At 42.6% G+C, this 22,922-nt stretch overlaps 1 protein-coding gene across 1 annotated transcript in view; it reads left to right on the top strand.

Moving 5' to 3' along the window:
• The first annotated feature begins 368 nt into the window (after positions 1-368).
• dhx35 (DEAH-box helicase 35) overlaps positions 369-22,922 on the top strand; it is a 68,713-nt gene continuing 46,159 nt past the window's right edge. The window contains exons 1-4 of the mRNA XM_033041871.1: positions 369-411; positions 12,324-12,457; positions 16,588-16,680; positions 20,000-20,077. Coding sequence (XP_032897762.1) covers positions 372-411; positions 12,324-12,457; positions 16,588-16,680; positions 20,000-20,077 — 345 coding nt within the window. The 5' untranslated portion in view covers positions 369-371. The remainder of the gene's footprint in view (positions 412-12,323; positions 12,458-16,587; positions 16,681-19,999; positions 20,078-22,922) is intronic.

The following is a 22,922-nucleotide window of genomic DNA, read 5'->3' on the forward strand; positions in this document are numbered from 1 at the left end:
CTCGAAGGGCCGAATGGCCTACCCCTGCACCTATTATGTATCTATGTTTGTGTATGTAGAAGTGTGTGCATGTATGTGTTGTACATATATATGTACATACATATGTACATGTACGTATGTACATATATATATATATATATATGTATATGTATATATATATATATATATGCTGTTTTTATCCATTTATTATACTGTTTACAGAATACTATGTACATATACAGAGTATATATGCAATGCACAGAGTGCATGTCTTGGTGGTGCTGCACTAATGCTCCTGTGTGGGACATTCCTGCCTGTTGCAAAGTTGCAGCTGCCCGCTCTCGGTGACGCGCCGGTGACGGACAGCTCCCCCCGTGACCTTTCACACCAAGATGGCGGCGCCCATGACCACTCCGAAGTTTTGGAAACCAGGTAAAAATAAAGGCAGCCTGAGGGGAATGAAATGACGCCGGGGCCTGGAGCGGCGGGGGAAACCACTCCGGAATAACCGCCTCCCCGTACAGGGGACGAGGAGTTAAAAAAATAAAACGTCGCGTTTTATACCCAAGGGCAGCTGCGGGCGGGAGGGGAAGGCGATGGCGAGAGTGGCCGCATAGTGTCCGGGGAGACGGGCGCAGGCACATCCATTCTCCCTATTTTATATTTAAAGCGCCTTGTGTCATTTTAAAATGCATTTTTTATCGCCGTGAAGCGCGTGTGGGCGGCTCCTGTGCCGAGCACTTGACCCCGCTGCCTGCAATAAAATCCATCCCCCAGAGGCTGCATTTACACCCAGGGCAACATCTCACTCTGCCCCCCAACTCCTTTCAAATAGAAATAACCCCTCAATTCCTTGGCGTCACCCCCCAGTTTATCTGTGCGCTAGAAGACACCCACACACACACACACACACACACACACACACACACACTGAGATAAACGACTGTGACATCAAAAGACATGAACATTGAATTCTCCAATTTTTAAAAACATTACCCTCCCTCCCCAAGTGCACATCTATTTATCACGTTATCCCACCCCACGTTGTCCCCATTTGCCCATACCCCCTATCTCCTTATCCCCTATCCCTGACCCTTTATTCCCTTACTCCTTATCCCCCAACGGCTTCCCTCCCCACCCCATAATCTCCCACTCCTTATCACCCCTATCCCTCTTCCACATAAACCCCTTCCCCTGCCTTTATATTTCCCTCCTTTGCTTTTATCTCTTCTAACACCCTTTTGTTCCGTTTTCACCTCGTCTTTGGCATTTACTCCACCCATCTGCCAATCACTCTGACTCCCCCCCATCTGTATCCACCTATCACTTTGCCAGGAAAGGACAGAAAGTGCTGGGGTAACTGGATCAAGCAGCATCTGCGGAGGGAAATGGGACAGGCAACATTTTGGGTCAGGACTACTTCAGACTGAAGGAGAGTCCTGACCCGAAACACCAACTGTCCATGTCCTCCAGAGGTGCTGCTTGACCCGCTGATTTACTCCAGCACTTTTGCTCCAGTCTTACTGCTTTTCTGTAAACCAGCATCTGCAGTTCCCTGTTTTTTTTATCACATGCCAGACTTTGTCCCACCCCCACCTCTCTTTAACAACCTTCTTCCCGCATCCAACATCAATCAATATGATGAAGGGTACCAACGAGAAATGTCGTTTGTTCATTTTCCACCACAGATGCTGCTTGACTCATTGAGTTACTCCAGCACTTTGTGTTTTGCTCAAAATATTGCAGATGTTGGAAATGCTCAGTAGGTAAAGTAGCCTCTCGATGCATTTTAACATTCTGGGTCACAGCCCTTTCATCGACAAGTGGTTATAGAGGAGGAAGTGGGAAGGGGCAGAATGGCCACAAAGAACTTTCTATGATAGAACGTTTAGGGTATTTGATCTTCCAGTGCGGATTGAAAAGAAACACATAAGTACAGTAGAGAGATACTTGATCCTCTTCTGATGATAACTTGGATTTCTTATAGTACTCAAGGGAAGGCTGCAGGGATGAAAAATAACACTTCTGACAATGCTGTTCTTTCGAATTGCTCCACACTGTAATTCAACGGTAACCTAGAATTTTTATTCAGCTACTCACAAGGGAAACCCAAAACTTTATAATGAGAAATAAAATGTTCCACTTGGCCTTAATGACACATGAATCATGCTGGAGATAATTTGCTATTCCATAAGACAGAGCAGATAAATGTATCAGCTCTTTGACGCAAAGTGTTTGCTGGCTTCATGTAAACCAGAGCAGCTCCACAAATGGGTTTTCAGCAAGCCTTCGCTGCAATGATAAAGTGGCCGCTGTTTACCATCTGGACTTGTGGAATTCTCTGCCTCAGACAGCTATGAGTCATTAAAGATAGACACAAAGTACTGGAGTAACTCAGCGGGTAAGGCAGCATCTCTGGAGAAAAAGGATGGATGACGTTTCGGGTCGGGACCCTTCTTCTGACTGAACATAGGGGATGGGGGCAGGGAGGACGTGAGGAGCTGGAGACGAGAAAAGACCACGGTCCATCAGGGCCAGTTATAAACCACCTCAAGCAGGGTAGTATTTGGCAAGCTCATTGTTGGCTTGGGAAGGTGTGATCTCAAGAGGGAAACAATGTGGAGAAATGTAAAACTGGTAAAACAACTGGGATGGAGAAGGAAAGGAAGGAAAGTCAAGGAAAGGAAAGTCTTTGTGTCCAAGTCTGAGATAGATACATTTAGACTACAGTGATTAAGAGGATTGGCAGACAAATGGAATTAGGTACCAAATCAGATCAGCCATGATCATTGAAAGCCGAGTCTAAAGGGTCCTGACCTGTAAGGTCACCTAGTCAATGTACTGCAACGATGCTGCCTGACCTGCTGAGTTACTCCAGCACTTTGTGTCTTTTTTGTAAATCAGCATCTGCAGTTCCTTGTTTCTTCATTGAAAGGTGGAGCAGGCTTGAATGACCTTGTATCCTCCTCTGGCTCCTAGTTTTTACGAGGTTATGAGGTGTGTGTGTGGGTATTTTAGCAGATGTTACTGTTTGTTTTCTAAAACCAAAGCACCACGTGCTTGGCGCTGACTACTGATTATGTCAGGCAGAGGATAGATCCAACAACTAGAGCTCTACACCGGCCAGTGCTAAACTGCGCAATTGATCGACGCCCAATTAATTCCCCTCCCCAGACATTCATTCCCAACACCAATGGTGTAGAATGCACTGCAGCAACTCCCAAACTGATAAACACAAAAAGATAATGGCAGCTGGCACCAAAGTCTGCAAATTCCACTTTAAGGGCAGCATGGTGGTGCAGCGGTAGAGCTGCTGCCTTACAGCGCCCGAGACCCGAGTTTATTCCTGACTACGGCTGCTGTCTGTATGGAGTTTGTTCACTGTGCCCGGGTGAGTTTTCCAGGTTTCCTCCCAGACGCCAAATACGTACAGGTTTTTTAGATTAATTGGCTTCAGTAAAATTGGACATTTTCCCTGGTGTGTAGCATGGTGCTAATGTACTAGGTGGTCGCTGGTCGGCGGGAACTCGGTGGGCCAAAGGGCATGTTTCCGTGCTGTATCTCTAAAGTCTAAAGTATAGTCAAACATCACTCTGACCAGGAAGTAAATTATTCCTTCATCGTCACTGGATCTAAGTATTGAAGCTCCTTGCCCACCAACTCTATGCTAATACTTTCACCATATGGGCTGCAGTGGTTCAAGAATGCAACTAGCCACCTTCTCGGGGGTTGGAAGGAACTGCAGATGCTGGTTTATATCGAACGTAGCCGCAAAATGTTGGGGTAACTCAATGGACCAGATAGCATCTCTGGAGAAAAAGAATAGCTGATGTTTCGGGTCGGAACCCTTCTTCAGACTTGGCAATTGAGGAATCGTGGTGGAGAAAGTCTCTTTCTCTTTCCCAGAGATGCTATCTGGCTGAGTTACTCCAGCATTTTGTTTCTACCTTCTAAGAGGTAGTTAGCAAAGGTGGCGATTTGCATTCTTTGGCACCTATATCATGTAAGGACAGCGGACATAGGTTTAAGGATGGTGGGTGTATGGAACAAGCTGCCAGAGTTGAGGCTACAGGTTTGGAGGGATATGGGCCAAACATAGGCAGGTGGGACTAGTGCAGCTGGGACATGTTGGCTGGTGTGGGCAAGTTGGGCCGACGGGCCTGTTTACATGCTGTATCACTATGACTATAAATGAATAATCCACTGTAACAGTCTGCTTATCTTGTTACCATACTTATTTATCACTTTGGCCGATATAATTTTCCGAAGCTTGCTTGTATTTGTTTCCTGACTGGTACAGCATTTAATGAAAGAATTGCCTGAGATAATTGCACCTCCAGGGTTTAGTTAAGGCCGAAGCATTAGCCTTCCCTTAGTGGAAACAAAGAACTGCAGATGATGGTTAATACACAAAAGGTCACAAAGTGCTGGAGTAACTCAGCAGATCAGGCAGCATCCCTGGAGAAAAAGAAGGGTCTGGACCTGAAACGTCACTTAACCATGTTCTCCAGGGATGCTGCCTGACCAGCTGAGTTACTCCAGCACTAGTGACCAGGAGAATATTTATTCCTCAATTCCCATTCCATTACAAGTAGAACCCAGTTTGATATCAGCGTGCTGCATTATATTAAGACAATAGGGCACTATTTCCCCCCAACCCCCTCCTCTTTAGACGGTTCCCATGATAATCAGTGGAGTTAAGCCTAGCAGTAGAAGACACAAAGTGCTGGAGCAACTCAGCGGGTCAGGCAGCATCTCTGGAGAACATAGATAGGTTCCTGCACTCTATAACTTAATGACTATGCAGATGGAGCAAGTCACGGAGCTGTCGTCGTGGGCAAGTCAGGTTGAAGGGCCTGTTCCCACGCTATAACTCTAGGTGATGTTTCAGGTCAGGACCCAAAATTGCATCTGCAGTTTCTTGTTTCTACAGTTGCATATAGCACTTCTGTTAAGGCAGAGTTTTAAAAACATGTATAATAACCATAAATAGATGTAATCTGGTCAATACAATTACTTGGCATCTCCACCTCCCTCTGCAATTGGACACTGGATTTCCTCACCAACAGACCACAGTCTGTTAGGGTCAACAACCTCACCTCCTCCACTATAACACTGAACATCGGCGTGCCACAGGGCTGTGTGCTCAGCCCTCTCCTCTACTCCCTCTTCACCCATGACTGCATCCCTAAGAATGGATCCAACGCCATCATTAAATTTGCCGACGACACCACGGTGGTAGGACTGATCAGTGACAACGACGAGTCAGCCTACAGGGATGAGGTCCAGCACCTGACAACCTGGTGTGCCAACAATAACCTCGTCCTCAACTCCAAGAAGACGAAGAAAATTATTGTTGACTTCAGGAAGATCAGAGGGGGCAGACACACCCCCATCCATATAAACGGGACTGAGGTGGAGCGCGTCTCCAACTACAAATTCCTCGGGGTACACATCTCGGAGGATCTGTCCTGGTCCCTCAACACCTCCAAGCTGATCAAAAAGGCGCAGCAGCGCCTTTACTTCCTGAGGAGGCTCAAGAAAGCTCACCTGTCCCCACAGATCCTGACCAACTTTTACCGCTGTACCATCGAAAGCATCCTGACCACCTGCTTCACGGTATGGTACAGCAGTTGCACCGTAGCGGACAGGAAGGCACTACAACGGGTGGTGAAAACCGCGCAGTACATCATCGGTGCCCCGCTCCCTGCCATGGATGCCCTCCACCGAAAACGGTGTCTGAGACGGGCCGGGAAGATCATCAAAGACCCCTCCCACCCCAACCATGGACTGTTTGCCCTCCTCCCATCAGGGAGGCGGTACAGGAGCCTCAGGTCTCGTACTAGTAGGATGAGGAACAGCTTCTACAACAACACTATCACATTGCTGAACTCGGAGTCCCGCCGATAGATTTCTCCAGTCTCTCCGTCCACATTGTTTGCTTATTCTGTATTTTTATTTCTATATTGCACTATTACTACGGACTGACGCTAAACTGCATTTTGTTGTACCCATACTTGTATTTGTGCAATGACATTAAAGTTGAATTGAATTGAATACCACTTTATTTGCAGCAGTTTGCTGTTTGGTAAAGCATTTGCAATATTATTACTATGACAACACTGTGACTGTACTTTATTAGCTGTGAATAACTTCTTGACATCCTGAAATATTGGAAGCCTTTATATAAATAGAAGCCTATGTATTTGAAAACTGGAATGACAGATAAATATTGGAAAATGTCCACTCGCAGTTTATACATTCTCTCTCTTCTATTTGTGTTTCTTTGAGAGGTTGGAATGTGCAGAGCTCATTGCAAACTGATGCTGATAGATGTACAGGAGCAACACTAGACTTGCTGCTTATCTCCTTAGTCCCATGTGACACCCTGTAGGTAAATGCCCTAGATCTACTTTCCACTAGTGATTGATTGCATAACCATGAAGCTGATTTCTTTGTGGAATTTTATGAGGAGGATAACATTCCTCTTCTTCTATCCGAGGCTGTCCCCAGTGAGTTTGGTTGCTGAATTTCTAAAAGAAGATCTGTCTGAAATTGCCATTGTTCTGACTGGCTGTGAACCTTGGTGCGCACAAGTGAATTAGAAAAAAAGAAACAAGGAACTGCAGGTGCGGGTTTATAAACAAGGACACAGGCTGCTGGAGTAAGCGATCCGACCCAAATCATCACCTATCCATGTTCTCCAGAAATGCTGCCTGACCCACTGAGTTACTCCAGCATTTTGTGTCTGGAAACATGGAAACATAAAAAATAGGTGCAAGAGGAGGCCATTCGGCCCTTCGAGCCAGCACCGCCATTCAATATGATCATGGCTGATCGTCCAAAATCAGTACCCCGTTCCTGCTTTCTCGCCATTTCCCTTGATTCCTTAGCCCTGAGCTAAATCTAACTCTCTTTTGAAAACATCCAGTGAAATAGCCTCCACAGAATTCCACAGATTCACAACTCTCTGGGTGAAAACATTTTTCCTTATCTCAGTCCTAAATGGCCTACCCCTTATTCTTAAACTGTGACCACTGGTTCTGGATTAACCCAACATGGGGAACATTTTTCCTGCATCTAGCCTGTCCAATCCCTTAAGAATTTTATATGTTTCTATAAGATCCCCTCTCATCCTGATCCTTCTAAACTGCTATCTGCTGAGTAACTCAGAAGGTCCGTCAGCATCTCTGGAGCACATGGATAGATGACATTTTGGGTTGGGTCAGTCTGAAGAAAAGGTCCTGCCCCGAATCGTCGTCTATCCATGTTCTCCAGAGATGGTGCCTAGCCCAGTTGTTCCCAACCTTTTTTAGTTCTTGGGCTCTTTAATTTTTCTGTGGTCCCCCCTGACATTATTAGCGTAGAAATGTGGCCCCCTTCATCGAACCTGTGGCCCCCTAAATCCCCAATTTTTTCTGTGCCCCCCCCCCCTGAAATTTGCCATGGCCCCAGGTTGGGAATCACTGGCGTAGCCCACCAAGTTACTCCAGCACTTTGTGTTATTCATTATGAAATAACTTGGGTACATATACCTTTCATATTCTCAGCAACACCTTTAGTGTTGAAATGTTGTAATGAAAGAAAGAAATCAGTCTAGCTACCCACAGCAAGTTCCCTAAACCAGCATTGCTTATGAAACATTTATTACTATGTTTAAGTCACTATATGATAAAAACTGTCCAATCAAAGAATATAACAGAAAACCAATAAATACTAAATGTCCATGGATTACAAAGGGATTACAAAATGCTTGCAAAAAAAAAAATGCACTATACAGAGATTTCATAAGACAGAGAACTAAAGATGCAGAAAATAAATATAAAAATTACAAAAATAAGTTAACTTATATTATAAGAACAAGCAAGAAAGATTATTATAAGAAAATATTAGATGATAACAAAAACAACATAAAAAGAATATGGAGTATACTTAATAGTATTATCAGAAATGGCCCGGGGAAAACAAACTACCCGAAGTATTTTATTAATAAGGACAATGAAAATTATAATATGGAGGATGTAGCTAATAGCTTTAATAATTTTTTTGTAAATGTTGGACCAGACCTGGCTAAACAAATCCCTGATCCAGGGACATCTGGAGAAACTCCTGAGAATTTATTGGAGAGAAATCCCTGCTCTATGTTTCTTATGGCAGTAGATGAAACAGAACTGTTGGACATTGTTAAAACATATAAAAACAAAATGTCTACTGATTTCAACGACATTGACATGTCGTTAGTTAAGATGGTCATTGAGGGGATTTCCAAACCTCTAACATTCATCTGTAATTTATCTTTCCAAACCGGTACTTTTCCAATCAAAATGAAAATAGCAAAAGTCATACCAATATACAAAACTGGGAACAAGCATCATTTCACAAACTACAGACCTGTTTCTTTACTCCCTCAATTCTCCAAAATACTAGAAAAAATGTTCAACAATAGACTAGACATATTTGTAGAAAAGCATAAACTAATCACTGAAAGTCAATATGGATTCAGATCAAACAGATCAACATCACTTGCAATAATAGAATCAATTGAAGATATCACAAACGCTATTGACAATAAACTATATGCAGCTGGGATATTTATTGATATAAAGAAAGCATTTGATACGATCAATCATGATATTTTATTAAAAAAATTAGAAAGGTATGGCATCAGAGGTCTAGTACTGGATTGGATAAAAAGCTATTTAAGTAACGCAACAGTTTGTGAAGCTGGGCAGCTACAGTTCTACATGTTTGGACATTGCTTGTGGTGTCCCCCAGGGGTCAGTGTTGGGTCCAAAACTATTCATCATGTATATAAACAACATTTGTAATGTGTCCAATGCCTTGAGGCTGGTCTTGTTTGCAGACGACACAAATATTTTTTGTTCTGGGGAGAATTTAAAACAACTACTGGACAAAATAACAAAAGAAATGGGCAAACTGAAACATGGTTTGACAGGAACAAAATATCATTAAACTTGAGCAAAACCAAAATAATGTTATTTGGTAATTACAGAACAAATACACAAGCAAATATAAAGATAAATGGGGTTGAAATTGAACGAGTTCATGAAAATAAATTTATTGGGGTTATAATGGATGATAGAATCAGCTGGAAATCACACATTAAACATGTACAATCCAAACTGTCAAAAAGCATTTCTGTATTACACAAAGTTAAGCAGGTTCTGGATCACAAATCACTCCGCATTCTCTACTGTTCACTAATCTTACCCTATTTAAATTACTGTGCAGAAGTCTGGGGCAATAACTATAAAAGTTCGCTACATTCATTAACTATTCTACAAAAAAGAGCAATACGTATTATTCACAATGTCAGGTATCTGGGTCACACTAATCCATTATTCTTACAGTCAAAATGATTAAAATTAGCAGATTTGGTTGCATTTAAAACAGCACAGATAATGTTTAGGGCCAAAAATAAAAACTTACCTGGAAATATACAAAAATTATTCAATGAGCGAGTGGGGGGTTATAATTTAAGAAGAATATTTAATTTTAAGGTACAAAGAGTCCGCATGACCAGGAAAACCTTTTGTATTTCGGTCTGTGGAGTAGGATTGTGGAACAGTTTGAATGTGGAGTTAAAGCAATGTCCAAACATGAACCAGTTCAAAATGACATACAAAAAACTTTTTTTCACAAGGTACAGGGAAGAAGGGGATGGTTGACAAACAGGGGTTAATGTTTATTTATTATTTTATTTATTATTTATTTATGTTTTTTGGTTACTTCATACATATTACTTGTATGTGTATATCAGTTGTATGTATATATATGTTTGTATGCATCTCTAAAAATTGTCTGGGGTATTATTATTATTAATTAATTAATTATTAAATATGGAAGAAGGGTTTAGGGAGAAGGGGTGAGATTAAATAAGTTATTCTTCTTCTCACTCCTTTTCGAGCTTGTAAAGAAAAAGTGTTGGACATTTAAATTTTGCTTTAAGCTTTTCATTGCTTTGCAAATATTGCCTGGAATGTCCAATTGTTTGACTATTTCGATTTTGTTGTTGTTATTTATTCCTATTTATGTCTTTACTTCTTCGGAACAAATAAATAAATAAATAAATAAATAAATAAATTGGTGATGAACCGATTTAAAAAAACACAAGTAACAGCACAGCATCTCTGGAGGATATGGATAGGTGATGTTTTAGGTCCAGACCATTCTCCAGTCTGTCCCGACCTAAAGCATCAATCTGAAGAAGGATCCCAACCTGAAACGTCATGTATCCACATCCTCCAGAGATGCTGCCTGTCCTGCTGAGTCAATCGAGCACAAAATATATATTTTTGTAAACCATCATCTGCAGTTATTTGTGTTATAATGGTCAATGGTCCCTTTATGCTGTTTCTGTACACTGTGGACGGCTTGATTGTAATCTCATGTATAGTCTTTCCGCTGACTGGATAACATGCAGCAAAAAAGCTTTCACTGTACCTCGTTACACGTGACAATAAACTTAATAATCTAATCAAACTAATCTAAATAATCTATTTCAGCAATTTAATTGAGTTAGGTAGTTGCGGTTGCATTGAGAAAACTTTCCAGCTCTTCACATAATAACAACGGGATCTTTTCAGGCATCTTTTATGAAAGATGTCGTCAAGCTGGAAAGGGTGCAGAGAAGATTTATGATGCTGTTACCCGGATTTGAGCTGTAGGGATAGGTTGAGCAGCCTAGGACTATATTCCTTGGAGTGCAGAGGATGAGGGGTGACCTTGTAGAGGTGTACAAAATCATGAGAGGAATAGATTGGGTAGTCTTTTGCCCAGAGTATGGGAATGAAGAACCAGAGGACATTGGTTTAAGGTTTGAGGGGAAAAATTTAATAGGAACTGGAGGGGTACCTTTTTTACACAAAGAGTGGTAGGTGTATGGAACGAGCTGCCGGAGGAGGTAGTTGAGGCAGGTACTATTTCAATGCTAAAGAAACATTTAGACAGGTACATGGATCGGACAGGTTTAGAAGGATTTGGGCCAAACGCAGGCAGGTGGGACCAGTGTAAATGGGACGTTGGTCGATGTGGGTAAGTTGGGCCGAAGGGCCTATTTCCATGCTGTATGGCTCTATGACTTTGTGACAATTAACTAAACCAATCTAATCTAAGTATTCTAGATTATCTATTTTAGTAATTTAATTGAGTTGGGAAGTTGTGGGGGCATGAGGAAAGCCTCCAGCATTTCACATAATACATGGGATCTTTTAAGGCCAGACAGGGGTCTGAAAGGGTCTTGGATGGATGTCACATCTGAACAATGACAGCTTCTTTAGTGCAGGTCTCCCTCAGTGCTGCACACACAGAATGTGTCAGCATAGATTTTGAGCTTGAGGACTCTGAAGTGGGACTTGAACTAAAAACCTACTGACGCAGAGACATGCAAATACCAACTGCACTTCAAATAATTATCTCTAAAGGATTCCTGTCATCCACTTACCATCCCCAGTTGACAGAGTGCAAGGCTAGGCTGTTAAATTAAAAAATCTGGGTTCATTTACTCTCCTGGCCGAAGGAGTATTAAAGTCTAGGCCTGTTTCTGAACTGTGACTACGGGTGGTTTGTGTGAATGCGAGATAAGAATGGAATGGCCTTCTGTCAACATTAATTTTCCACTTTATAAGCCAAAGACATCCATGTAGATCCTTACTTCAACACGACTCTGAAAGGAAGCCCATGGAAACGAGAAGGCATTCATCAACTTCTTGTATCCTTCCATCAGAGTCACAGATGCTCCCACTGGCGAGCACAATAATAGTTGGTGAAATAATATTTTTGGACTGTAAAAATTGCAGAATATTTATTTTAATTTCAGGGGCGGCACAATGGCACAGCTGGTTGAGTTGTTGCCTCACAGTGCCAGAGACTCGTATTCGATCCTGATCTTGGGAGCTGCACGTGTGGGGTTTGCACGTTCTCCCTGTGACCACGTGGGTTTCTTCCGGGTGCTCTGGTTTCCAAAGACTCGTGGTTTTGTAGGTCAATAGGACCTCTGTAAATTGCCCCTAATGTGTAGAGAAGTGGTTCTTAACCTATGGGGGTCGTTTGGGGCTTTGCCGGGGGTCGTGAAGGGGACACAAATAACATGTCAATTTGTTGAGCCCATGTTTAGGAACCTAACAAAGGTACATACCACATACAGTATTTTGTTCACGTATGCGCGTACTGGTGCCAAAGAGGTTAAGAACCACTGAGAGTGGATGTGCAAAGCGGAATAACATAGAACTAATGTGAACTTGGTGGCCTGAAGGGCCTGTTTCCATGCTACATTTCTAAATGAAAGTAAGCTAATGTTTATTTTGCTGCATCTTATGCTTCAGGCACTGAGGGTCCTGGTCTGGGTATATCCGAAGAAAGAATTAGTTCTGCAGAAGCAAGTGGAACTGCAGTGATTCACAATCGATATGCTTCCCTCTCCATAGAGCAGCAGAGGCAAAAGCTGCCAATCTTTAAGGTACAAGTACATTGATTTTATTTGCGTATATTAATGATTAAGTTTCTTGTTATTAGTCTCATTCTTTATACCTTTTCTGTGATCTTTTATTTATTTGATTTTAGGTTATTTTCCTCAATAAGGTTGTATATTTTTCCGTGATTTTTCAGCAAGAGTAAGTTTATAATGTTATGTAAAGATAATTTTTTTTAATAAAACATAATATACTCATTGCTTCTGATCTAATTCAATTTTTTGGATGTAATAACAAGGAACTGCAGATGCTGGTTTACAAAAGAAAGACACAAAATGCTGGAGTAGCTCAGTGGGTCAGGCAGCATCTCCGGAGAACATGAATAGGTGAGGTTTTGGGTTAGGACCTTTTTCGGACAGATTGCAGGGGGATTGGGAAAGAAAGCTGGAAGAGAGGAGGGGCAGGACAAAGCATTGCCAGTAACAGGAGAACACAGGCAAAGGGGTTTATTGATAGGCCGATTGTTGGATAAAGGTCAGAGATGAAAACAACGTGTAAGCTAATCGGATAAAGAGTTGCAAATTGTGAAGTTCAAGGATAGAAAATGTGAACATTTTGAAGCTGGAGGAAGGAATGGAGGGGAGGGGAGTAACCGATGCAAGGTCAACCAGAGTTCAAGGGAGAGGAGTGGGGGAAGAAAGCAGAGAGGGAAGAGAGGGGGGGGGGGGGTTTGTAGAAGTTACCTAAATTTGGAGAATTTAAAAGTGGAGAATTCAATGATCAGTTGAACACCTACACTCAGTCCGTCTTGGCCTATGCAATCTCCCAGTTGCCAAACATTTTAACTCCCCTTCCCATTCCCACACTGACATTTATGTCTTGGGCCTCCTCCACTGGCAGAGTGAGGCCACACGCAAATTGGAGGAACAGCACCTCATATTTTGCTTAGGCAGCTTAAAACCCAGTGATATGAATATTGATTTATCTAATTTCAAGTAACCCTTGCATTCCCTCTCCCTCCCCCATCCTAATTGTTCTGCTAGCTTCACTGTTCGTATCCCTTCGTTATCACCTCTTCCACGGCCAACAACAAATCATTGTGCGCTCCGCCTTTCCTTGGTCATCAGTGCTGGCTCTGATTTGTTCGGAACCTTCTCATACCTCCAGTTTCCCTCTCCCCTGACTCTCAGTTTGAAGAAGGGACTCGACATGAAACGTCACCTATTCCTTTTCTCCAGAGATGCTGTCTGACCCAATGAGTAACTCCAGCACTTTGTCTCTATCTTTGGCGTAAACCAGCACCTGCAGTTTCTTCCAACTCAATGATCATACCATTAGGTTGTGAGCCAGCCAAGCGGAGATTTTTAAAAATGTCGATGCCTAATCAGTGTTCTATATAGAGGTGTAAACAACAAGCTTTGCCTATGTGCACAGCAGTTTAACAATCAATGGTGAGATTGCTGATATTAGTATGGAAATTAGGAGAATTCCCTGCACTTCAAATAATGCTTTAGATCTCAACCATTTGACTGATCGGAAAGACCTTGACTCAACATTTAATCTGTTATATTAATTAACCTAGAATCTAGATTAAAGGTGCCTACTCTGGTTCACCTGGTAGCACCCACATCTCAGAATGTTGTGGCTTACAATTCTACTCCAGTGATTTGACCAGAATATTCAAGGCTGACACTTCACTGTGCTTCTGAGAGTGTGCTACCATTTTGTTGAGACGTTAAACTGACTCTTACCCATTGAAGTGCATGTTAAAGGTGTCACGGTATTATTTCGAAGAAGAGTGGGAAAATTATCTCCAATGTTCTAGATCAATTTACATCACCAGAACAGTTTATCTAACCATTATCACATTATTGTTTGTAGTAGCTTGCAGTTTGCAAATTGCTTCACATGTATCCGTCATAACAACAGTGATGCAGAAATGGTTTTGTTTGCTCCACCCTGGGTCATTCTGAGGCTATGAAAGACACTAGATAAAAGTCGTTTTTTTCCTCTTGTCCTCAAATCCTAGATTAGCATCTCAAAACTACCAGTGAGCCCATTTCAAAATGTAAGTTTGAAGATTCATTTCAAGTGGGAGACTAGATTTGAATGCATTCTTTGCAGTGATTGTGGCCCTTTATGGAGTGAAAGAAAATGGTGCAAAGTGTTCTCACATTGTGACGCAAGTACTGGCTCTCTGAGGGACTCTGGTGGGAGATTGTCAATGCTGCATTGATGGATTGATTCTGGTTATGTTTTTACATCATATATTTGTTTTTGAGATAATTGTGTTTATATTTTTTTTTTAAAAGAATATAGAACAGGAGCATAGAACATACATCACAGGAACGGGTCCTTTGACCCACAATGTTTGTGCCGAACGTGATGCCAGTTCTCATCTGCCTGCATATTATCCATATCCCTCTATTGCCTGCACTTCCATGTGCCTATCTAAAAGCCACTATCATATATCTGCCTCCATCACCGCCCATGGCAGCACGTTCCAGACCCCCACTACTCCGTGTAAAAAAAAATGTGTCTCACACATGTCCATTAAATGTTCTCTCTCTCACCTGATAGCTATGCCCTCTTGTGTTGGAAAAAGGTGCTAACAGTCTACTCTATCTAAACCTCTCAATTTCTTATATACTTCTCCCCTCAACCTCTGATGTTCCAAGTCTATCCAAACTCTTAATTACATGTTCCGAGTTCCATTTTAGAATCTATCTCTCTGCTAATGCATGTTAATATCCTAACTAATTGCATATTTCCATGTTTGATGTAGACATGGTCTGTCGAGTCCATGGGTGCTCAAAGTGCAACTTCAATCCCCCAATTATTTCCCTGTAACTTATTCACTGTTACATGCCCCACCTCCAATACTTCTGTCACCCATCTATGTGCAGCGGTAGAGTTACTCCCTTACAGCGCCAGAGACCCTGGTTTGATCCTGATTATGGATGTTGTCTTTTCGTAGTTTGTACGTTCTCCCCGTGACCTGCACGGGGTTTCTCCGGGTGCTGCGGTTTCCTCCCACACTCCAAAGACGCACAGGTTTGTAAGCTAATTGGCTTGGTGAAATTGTAAATTACCCCTAGTGTGTGTACGGGGATCGCTGGTCAGCACGGACTCGGTGGGCCGAATGTCGCTTTACCTCCCCCCTCTTCCTTTCTCCTTTCTTCTCCCCCCCCCCCCCCCCACCCTACATCAATCTGAAAAAGGGTTTCGACCCGAAACATTGCCAATTTCCTTATCGTTCCATAGATGCTGCCTCACCCACTGAGTTTCTCCAGCACTTTTGTCTACCATGGCCTGTTTCTGTGCTGTATCTCTAAACTAAACTAAACTAAACTAATCTAAAGTCAACTCTGGGAAATTTATAGTAGCCCATGAACTTATCAAACAACACAATTCTGAGTATTGGTAGCCACTGAAACATCAGGGGGAAACCCATATTGTCATGGTGCTCATTCCATGCAGAGTCGGAAATCGCATTAGTAGAGAGATGGATTCTAAAATGGAATCCATCTTTAAAGTCTGGAGTAAAGTAACGGTCATGATTGAACCGTGTTCGCTTGAGTTCTGAGACAGATGCAGCACTTCAGTGACACTGCTGCCATCACTGTCATTTCTACATCAGCACTGTAATCCTTGAAATAAGTACATTTTGTCAAAAAAATGTAAACAGAATACTATGGAGAACCTCCAGATGCAAAATTTCACCCCACTTTTCATGTTTGTGTTTCTGCGTCTTGCTGGGTTCTATGGATCTTTATTATCACGTGTAGCAAAGTACAGTGAAATTATTTTTTAAAATACAGATCAGTAAGATTATTGCCACACATATGTACGGTAGTTTTAATTCTGGGAAGCAAACCAAGCTTGGCCTGAAGATGGCAACCTTTGTTGAGCTTTCAGAGTATGAATTTGGGCCATGGGTCCATTAATTCTCAGGCTACCACAACTGAACAAAGTGTAGCCCCCCCCCCCCCACCCCACTTCCTACCCCTCACACAAATCTCCATAGATGTAGAAACAAAGAACTGCAACTGCTGGTTTACAAAAGAAGACACAAACCTGAAATTGGATTTGCACGGGTCGCAAATCTTTGCAGTACAGGTTGGGTTCAATAATGAAGGAAACGTGATGATTTATTGTTTTGCTTTGCTTTTTTTAGCACAGAAATCATGTTCTTTACTTGGTCGAGAACTATCAGACGCTGGTGATAGTCGGTGAAACAGGCTGTGGAAAGAGCACTCAGATCCCTCAGGTTAGTACCAGCATACTATCGCATTTCTATCTTACTTTTCAATTTTAGTAAATCATAAACATGCAAGTAAATGACACCTAGTCCTGTGAAACACTAATCAGTGTTGTTTCATTTCAGTGAAGTGTTGTCAATGATAACATTCTGTTTTAATTGCCCTTGACTGTTGTGGAAGCCATTTTGGAACAAGTGATGTATATGCTTAGAAACTGATTAGTTCCCTGCTTTAGGAAGTTTAGGCTGAGAGGAAGTTTAGGCAGTCAAAATGGGAATCAAATCCTAGATGATGAAGCAAAAAGGAGTGAAGGACTGCTGGTGGCTTTAAAAAAAGGGGGGCACAGTGGCGTGGTTGTAGAACCACTGCCTTACAGCGCCAGATACCCGGGTTCGATCCTGACTCCAGGTGCTGTTTGCACTGAGTTAATGTATTCCAGAACCAGGGGGTCACAGTTTAAGGATAAAGGGTAGGCCATTTAGGACTATGAAGAGGAAAAACATTTTCACCCCCAGAGAGTTGCGAATCTGTGGAATTCTCTACCACAGAAGGCAGTGGAGGCCAATTCACTGGATGTGTTGAAGAGAGAGTTAGATTTAGCTCTTATGGCTAAAGGGATATGGGGAAAAAGCAGGAACGGGGTACTGATTTTAGATGATCAGCCATGATCATATTGAATGGCGGTGCTGGCTCCAAGGGCCGAATGGCCTACTCCTGCACCTATTTTTTCCATGTTTCTACTCTCCCTGTGACCGTGTGGATTTTCTCTGGGTGCTCCGGCTTCCTCCAATGCTACAAAGATGTACAGGTTTGTTGCTTAATTGGCTTCGGTAAAATTGTAAATTGTCCATAATGTGTCGGTGTCATGATCGCTGGTCAGCGTGGACTCTGTGGGCTGAAGGGCCTGTTTCCACACTGTATGTCTAAGCGCTAAAGTAAAATATAATGTTTTGTTCTCGGGCAGCAGTGTAACAGGGATTTGGTCGACAAACGACCATGACCCAGGGTGTGTTGATGTCCTTGGTCAGAAAGCAAGGCTGTGGTTTGAGCTTTGCCTCCATTCAAAACAGGGAGGCTTATCTCTTTGTAAATATCTGTAGCATTCAGAGAATTTAAAAACGAGTACATTTGATAGAAATAATTTAAATAGTTTGTATCTTTCTAAAAATTATAAACTACTCTGAAAGACAAGTGGGGGGGGGGGGGGTGGGGGGGGGGGGGGGGTATCCATTCCCTCCATAGATGCTGCTTGACCTTCTGAGTTCCTCCAGCACTTAGTTTTTTGTAACCTTAGACAACCTTCTTTATTGTCCACTATGCCACCAATGTTGGTGTCATCGGCGCACTTACTAACACTGGTCACATGCCTTCAGTCTAAAAAAACTACCCTCTGCCTCCTACTACCAAGTCCCATGCCATGTCCCTTCCCTCGTCCTTCCACCTTTGCTCCCTGCAGTCGACCTTGAGAGTGCAGTAGGCCAGACCCCGGATCCCGCTCCTCTCCTTGCCCATTGTCAGCGGCTCCCTCCTCCAGGTCTCTGGTCTCGGGGAGGGGGGGATTAGGAGGGCTCCTCCCCATCCCAGGCTGGCAGAAGCCCAAACCTTTGTGAAACTTAAAGGGTAGAACATCGGCAGTTTGGATTTGCTCCCATAGTGGGACAGTTAAAACTGGCAATGCCATGGAAAAAGAGCAAAGGTGCAGAACAAATTGGATATAGACACAAAATGCTGGAGTAACTCAGCCCCAACAGACAGCATCTCTGGAGAGAAGGCGTGGGTGGCGTTTTGGGTCGAGACCCTTCTTCAGGCTGAATAGTTCTGTAAAAGAGCTGGCACAGCCACAAACGGTCAAATAGATTGATGGAGTTACACAGCATGGAAACAGGCTCTTAGGGACAATGTGTCAATGTTGACTAGGTTGGCCATCCAAGCTGTTCCCACTTACCTGCACCAGTCACATATCCCTGCCAATCCATCCCATCCATGTACCTATCTAAGTGTCTTTAACATGTTGTAAATGGACCCACCTCTGCACTTCCTCATACACTTCACGCCATCCACACACTACCCTCTGTGTGAAAGACTTTCCCCTTGGCTACCCTTTAAATCTTTCCCCTTAAACCTATGCCCTCTAGTTTTAGACACCCCTGCCCTATAGAAAAGGTTGTGCTATTCACGTTATCTATGCCCCTCATGATATAGGTGTCCCTATATTAGGTCACCCATCAGCCTCCTAAGTTTCAGGAAAAGAAAACCCAGCCTCTCCTTATGGGTCAAAGGCTCCAGTCCAAGCAAAATCCTTGTGCATCTTTATTTGCACCCTCCACCCTCTCCAGTTTAATGACATCCTTGATATAGCAGGGCAACCAGAACTGTATGCAGAACTCCCAATGTAGCCTTTCCATTGTCTTGTATAACTGTAAATGGCCCCTTTCTCTGCACTCTAAGAGTAGAACTTTACAGCCCTTTTAAGGTCTCCAAACTAAATTGAATCCTGAAGATTTGCCAAATTTGGGCCTCATACCCGAGGAAGGATATGCTGGTGTTGCAGAGGGTCCAGAGGAGGTTTGGGAAAATGATCCCAGGAATGATTGGGTCAACAATGATGAGCGTTTGATACCAATAGGCCTGTACTCGCTAGAGTTTAGCAGGATGAGGGAGGACCTCATTGAAACTTACTGATTAGTGAAAGGCTTGGATAGAGTGGATGTGGAGAGGTTTTTTCCACTAGTGGGGGAGTCTAGGACCAGAGACCATAGCCTCAGGATTAAAGGACGTACTTTTGGAAAGGAGATGAGGAGGAAGTTCTTTTGTCAGAGGGTGTTGAATCTGTGGAATTCATTGCCACAGAAGGCTGAGGAGGTCATATCAATGGATATTTTTAAGGCAGAGATTGACAGATTCTTGATTAGTAAAGGTGTCGGGTGTTATGGGGAGAAGGCAGTTAAGAGAGAAAGATAGACCAGCCATGATTGAATGGCATAGAACTGATGGGCCAAATGGCCTGATTCTGCTCCCATAACTTATGAACATGAAAATAATTTGATATTAATGTAATGCTACAGGACAGAGGGAATTTGTGGCAAAACTTAAAGTTTGGGCAATCGACTCTGCCTTGAAATTCTGGCAGCATTGAGTTACAGTTAATGAGTCAGTGATTGTTTAAAGGGAGGAGGATATTGATTATTCAATTGGGTAATGATTTTCATTGGGGAAGCTTTCGTTATGCCTTCCACAGTAAGTCATCAAAGTGCATGTAAAGAACAATCTTTCACAGAGCTGTCATTGTAATGGCAAATCTTACTCACTTCTCTCCTTTGTACACAGTACTTATTAGAAGCTGGTTGGACAGCGGAAGGCCGAGTGATTGGTGTGACACAACCTCGTAGAGTGGCTGCAGTTTCGGTAAGATGATGACTTGTGCTTTTTTGGGTTACATAACTACAGACCTTTATCAGAAAATATAGATTTTACCGTATGATACCTCCAGTAAACTCGCAGACACCATCTCACTGGCCCTACACTCATCTCGATAACATCTATTTCAGATTCCTACTTAGTTTAGTTTAGTTTATTGTGACATGTACCAAGGTACAGTGAAAAGCTTTTGTTGCATGCTACCTAGTCAGCGGAAAGACAATAAATGAGTACAATTGAGCCATCTCCAGTGTAATGATACATGATAAAGGGAATAATATTACTGAAAGATAAAGTCCAGTAAAGTCCGATTAAAGATAGTCCGAGGGTCTCCAATGAGGTACATCGTAGTTCAGGACTTCTCTCTAGTTGTTGGTAGGATGGTTCAGTTGCCTGATAACAGCAACGTATTGATTGTGGCTCTGCCATCAACTCCATAATCCCAACAAACTCAATTCAATGCTGATGGAACTAGAAAACAGCTCCCCGCTCTGCCAATGATTCCGTGACTGCCTTGACTGAAAAGGTGACAAAACATTTTCCTCGATAATTCTCAACACGTAGTTGCACAACGGTAGAGTTGCTGCTTTACAGCACCAGAGACCCGGGTTCAATACTGACTATGGGTGCTAAGTTTGTATGTTCGTTTTGTACGTTCTCCCCCTGACAGCGTGGGTTTTCCTGGGTGCTTTGGGTTCCTCCCACACTCCAAAGACATGCAGGTTTGTAAGTTAATTGGTTTTGGTAAAGATTGTAAATTATGTCTAGAGTGTAGGATAGTGTTAGTCTACAGGGATCACTGGTTAGCGTGGACTTGTTGAGCAAATTCCGCGCTGTGTCTAAAATTAAAAACTAAAATGAAACAATCAGTGCCCACAAAGATGTATTCTCAGTCCCTTACTATATTCCCTATACACTCACGACTGTGCGGCCAAATTCTGCTCACTCCATGCACATGTTGTCAGCTGATGCCATCATAATGGACCGGTTCTCAAACAATGACAAAACAGAGTATAGAAAGGAGATAGGGAGCTTAGTAACATGGTGTTAAGACAACAACCTCTCCCTTAATATCAGCAAGACAAACAAGCTAGATATTGACCAGGAAGTGAGGTGGAGTACCGGCCCCAATCTGCATCAATGGTGCCAAAGTGGAGATGTTCAAGAGCTTCAAGTTCATAGACATAAATATCACCAACAATTTATCCTGGACTAACCACACTGAAGCTGGGCCAAGAAAGCACACCAATGCCTCGAAGACAAAGGAAGTTTAGTTTAATTTAGAGATATTGTGTGGAAACAGACCCTTTGACCCACCAGGTCTATGTCGACCAGCAATCACCCATACACTAGTTCTATATTACACACTTGGTACAATTTACAGAAGCCAATTAACCTACAAACCTGCATGTCTTTGGTATGTCTCAAATGACTCTTATGAACTTCTACAGATGCCCTGTAAGAAAGCATCTTATAGGGATGCATCACAGCTTGGTTTGGCAACACCTCTGCCCACAATCGCAAGAAGTTGCAGAGAGTTTTGAATGTAGCCTAGTCCAACACGAAAACCAGCCTCCCACCATCAACTCCATCCACACAACACATTGCCTCGGGAAAGCAGCCATCATTGTCAAGGATCTTTTTCACCCTGTTCATTCCCTCTTCTCCCCTCTCTCGTCAAGCAGAAGATACAAAAGTTGATAGCACACACCATCTGATTTAGGAACAGTTGCTTCCCTGCTGTTATCAGGCAGCTGAACTGTCCTCCCATAAACTAGGGTGTAGTTAAGATCTTCCAACCAAGCTAATTGTGAACCATTCCAACCGACTAACTGTAATGCTATAGTGCTGTAACATTATATTCTGCACTCTGGTATTTTTCTCTTTGTACTTCTGCATGGCTTGATAGTTCATGTAAAGTGTGATTTGACTGGAAAGCCCACAAACAAAAATATTTCACTGAACCGCAGTATACATGATAAATATAAACCAATAACAATACAATAATCTCTTGGGCTGAAATCTTACAGATTTGTTAGGTTTCATAAGCATCAATGGTTTTGTGCATTTATAAATTGCAATAATGTCTCTGAAAATTTAGCATTTAAAATGTGCTGCTGCTTATTATTTATGAATAAAGCCTTGCAGTCGTGAAGTGCAATATAAAAGTTTATGGGCGGCAAATACAGTTGTTTCCTTAAAACTGAGGATATTAGTGACAGCAAGATATTATGCATTGCCTAAAGGGTGGTGGAAGTAGATTTAATAACAATTGAAAGGGAATTGGATAAATACTTAAAGGAAAACATATCAAGGTTACAAGGGAAATAGAGAGTAGGATGTATTAGATGGCCTGTTTAGTTTAGAGATATAGCACTCAAACAGGCCCTTCGGCCCACTGAGTCTGCGCCGACCAGCGATGCCCGCACACTAACACTACCCTACACACACTAGGATCAATTTTCAATTTTACCAAGCCAATTCGCCTACAAACCAGTACATCTTTGGAGTGCGGGAGGAAACGGGAGCTCCCGGCGAAAACCCACGCATGGAGAACGTACAAACTCCGTACAGACAGCACCTGTAGTCAGGATTGCACCTGGGTCTCTGGTGCTATAAGGCAGAAAATCTACCGCTGGGCCACCAGGGCCAAATGGCCTACATTTATGCGACATCATTCATGCAAATACATGTGCTATTTGACCAAGAAGTGGGGGACTTAACACCGATTGGGGGAAATTGAACAGAGATGACCATCTCTTAAATGCTTTGGAGACCTGCATCCTCATTTTTAATCTGACTTCTGTTTTACTCGGTCAATGCCTTTCTCGTT

The sequence above is a fragment of the Amblyraja radiata genome, chromosome 23 (assembly GCF_010909765.2).
Source record: "Amblyraja radiata isolate CabotCenter1 chromosome 23, sAmbRad1.1.pri, whole genome shotgun sequence".
Classification (NCBI taxonomy): Eukaryota; Metazoa; Chordata; class Chondrichthyes; order Rajiformes; family Rajidae; genus Amblyraja; species Amblyraja radiata.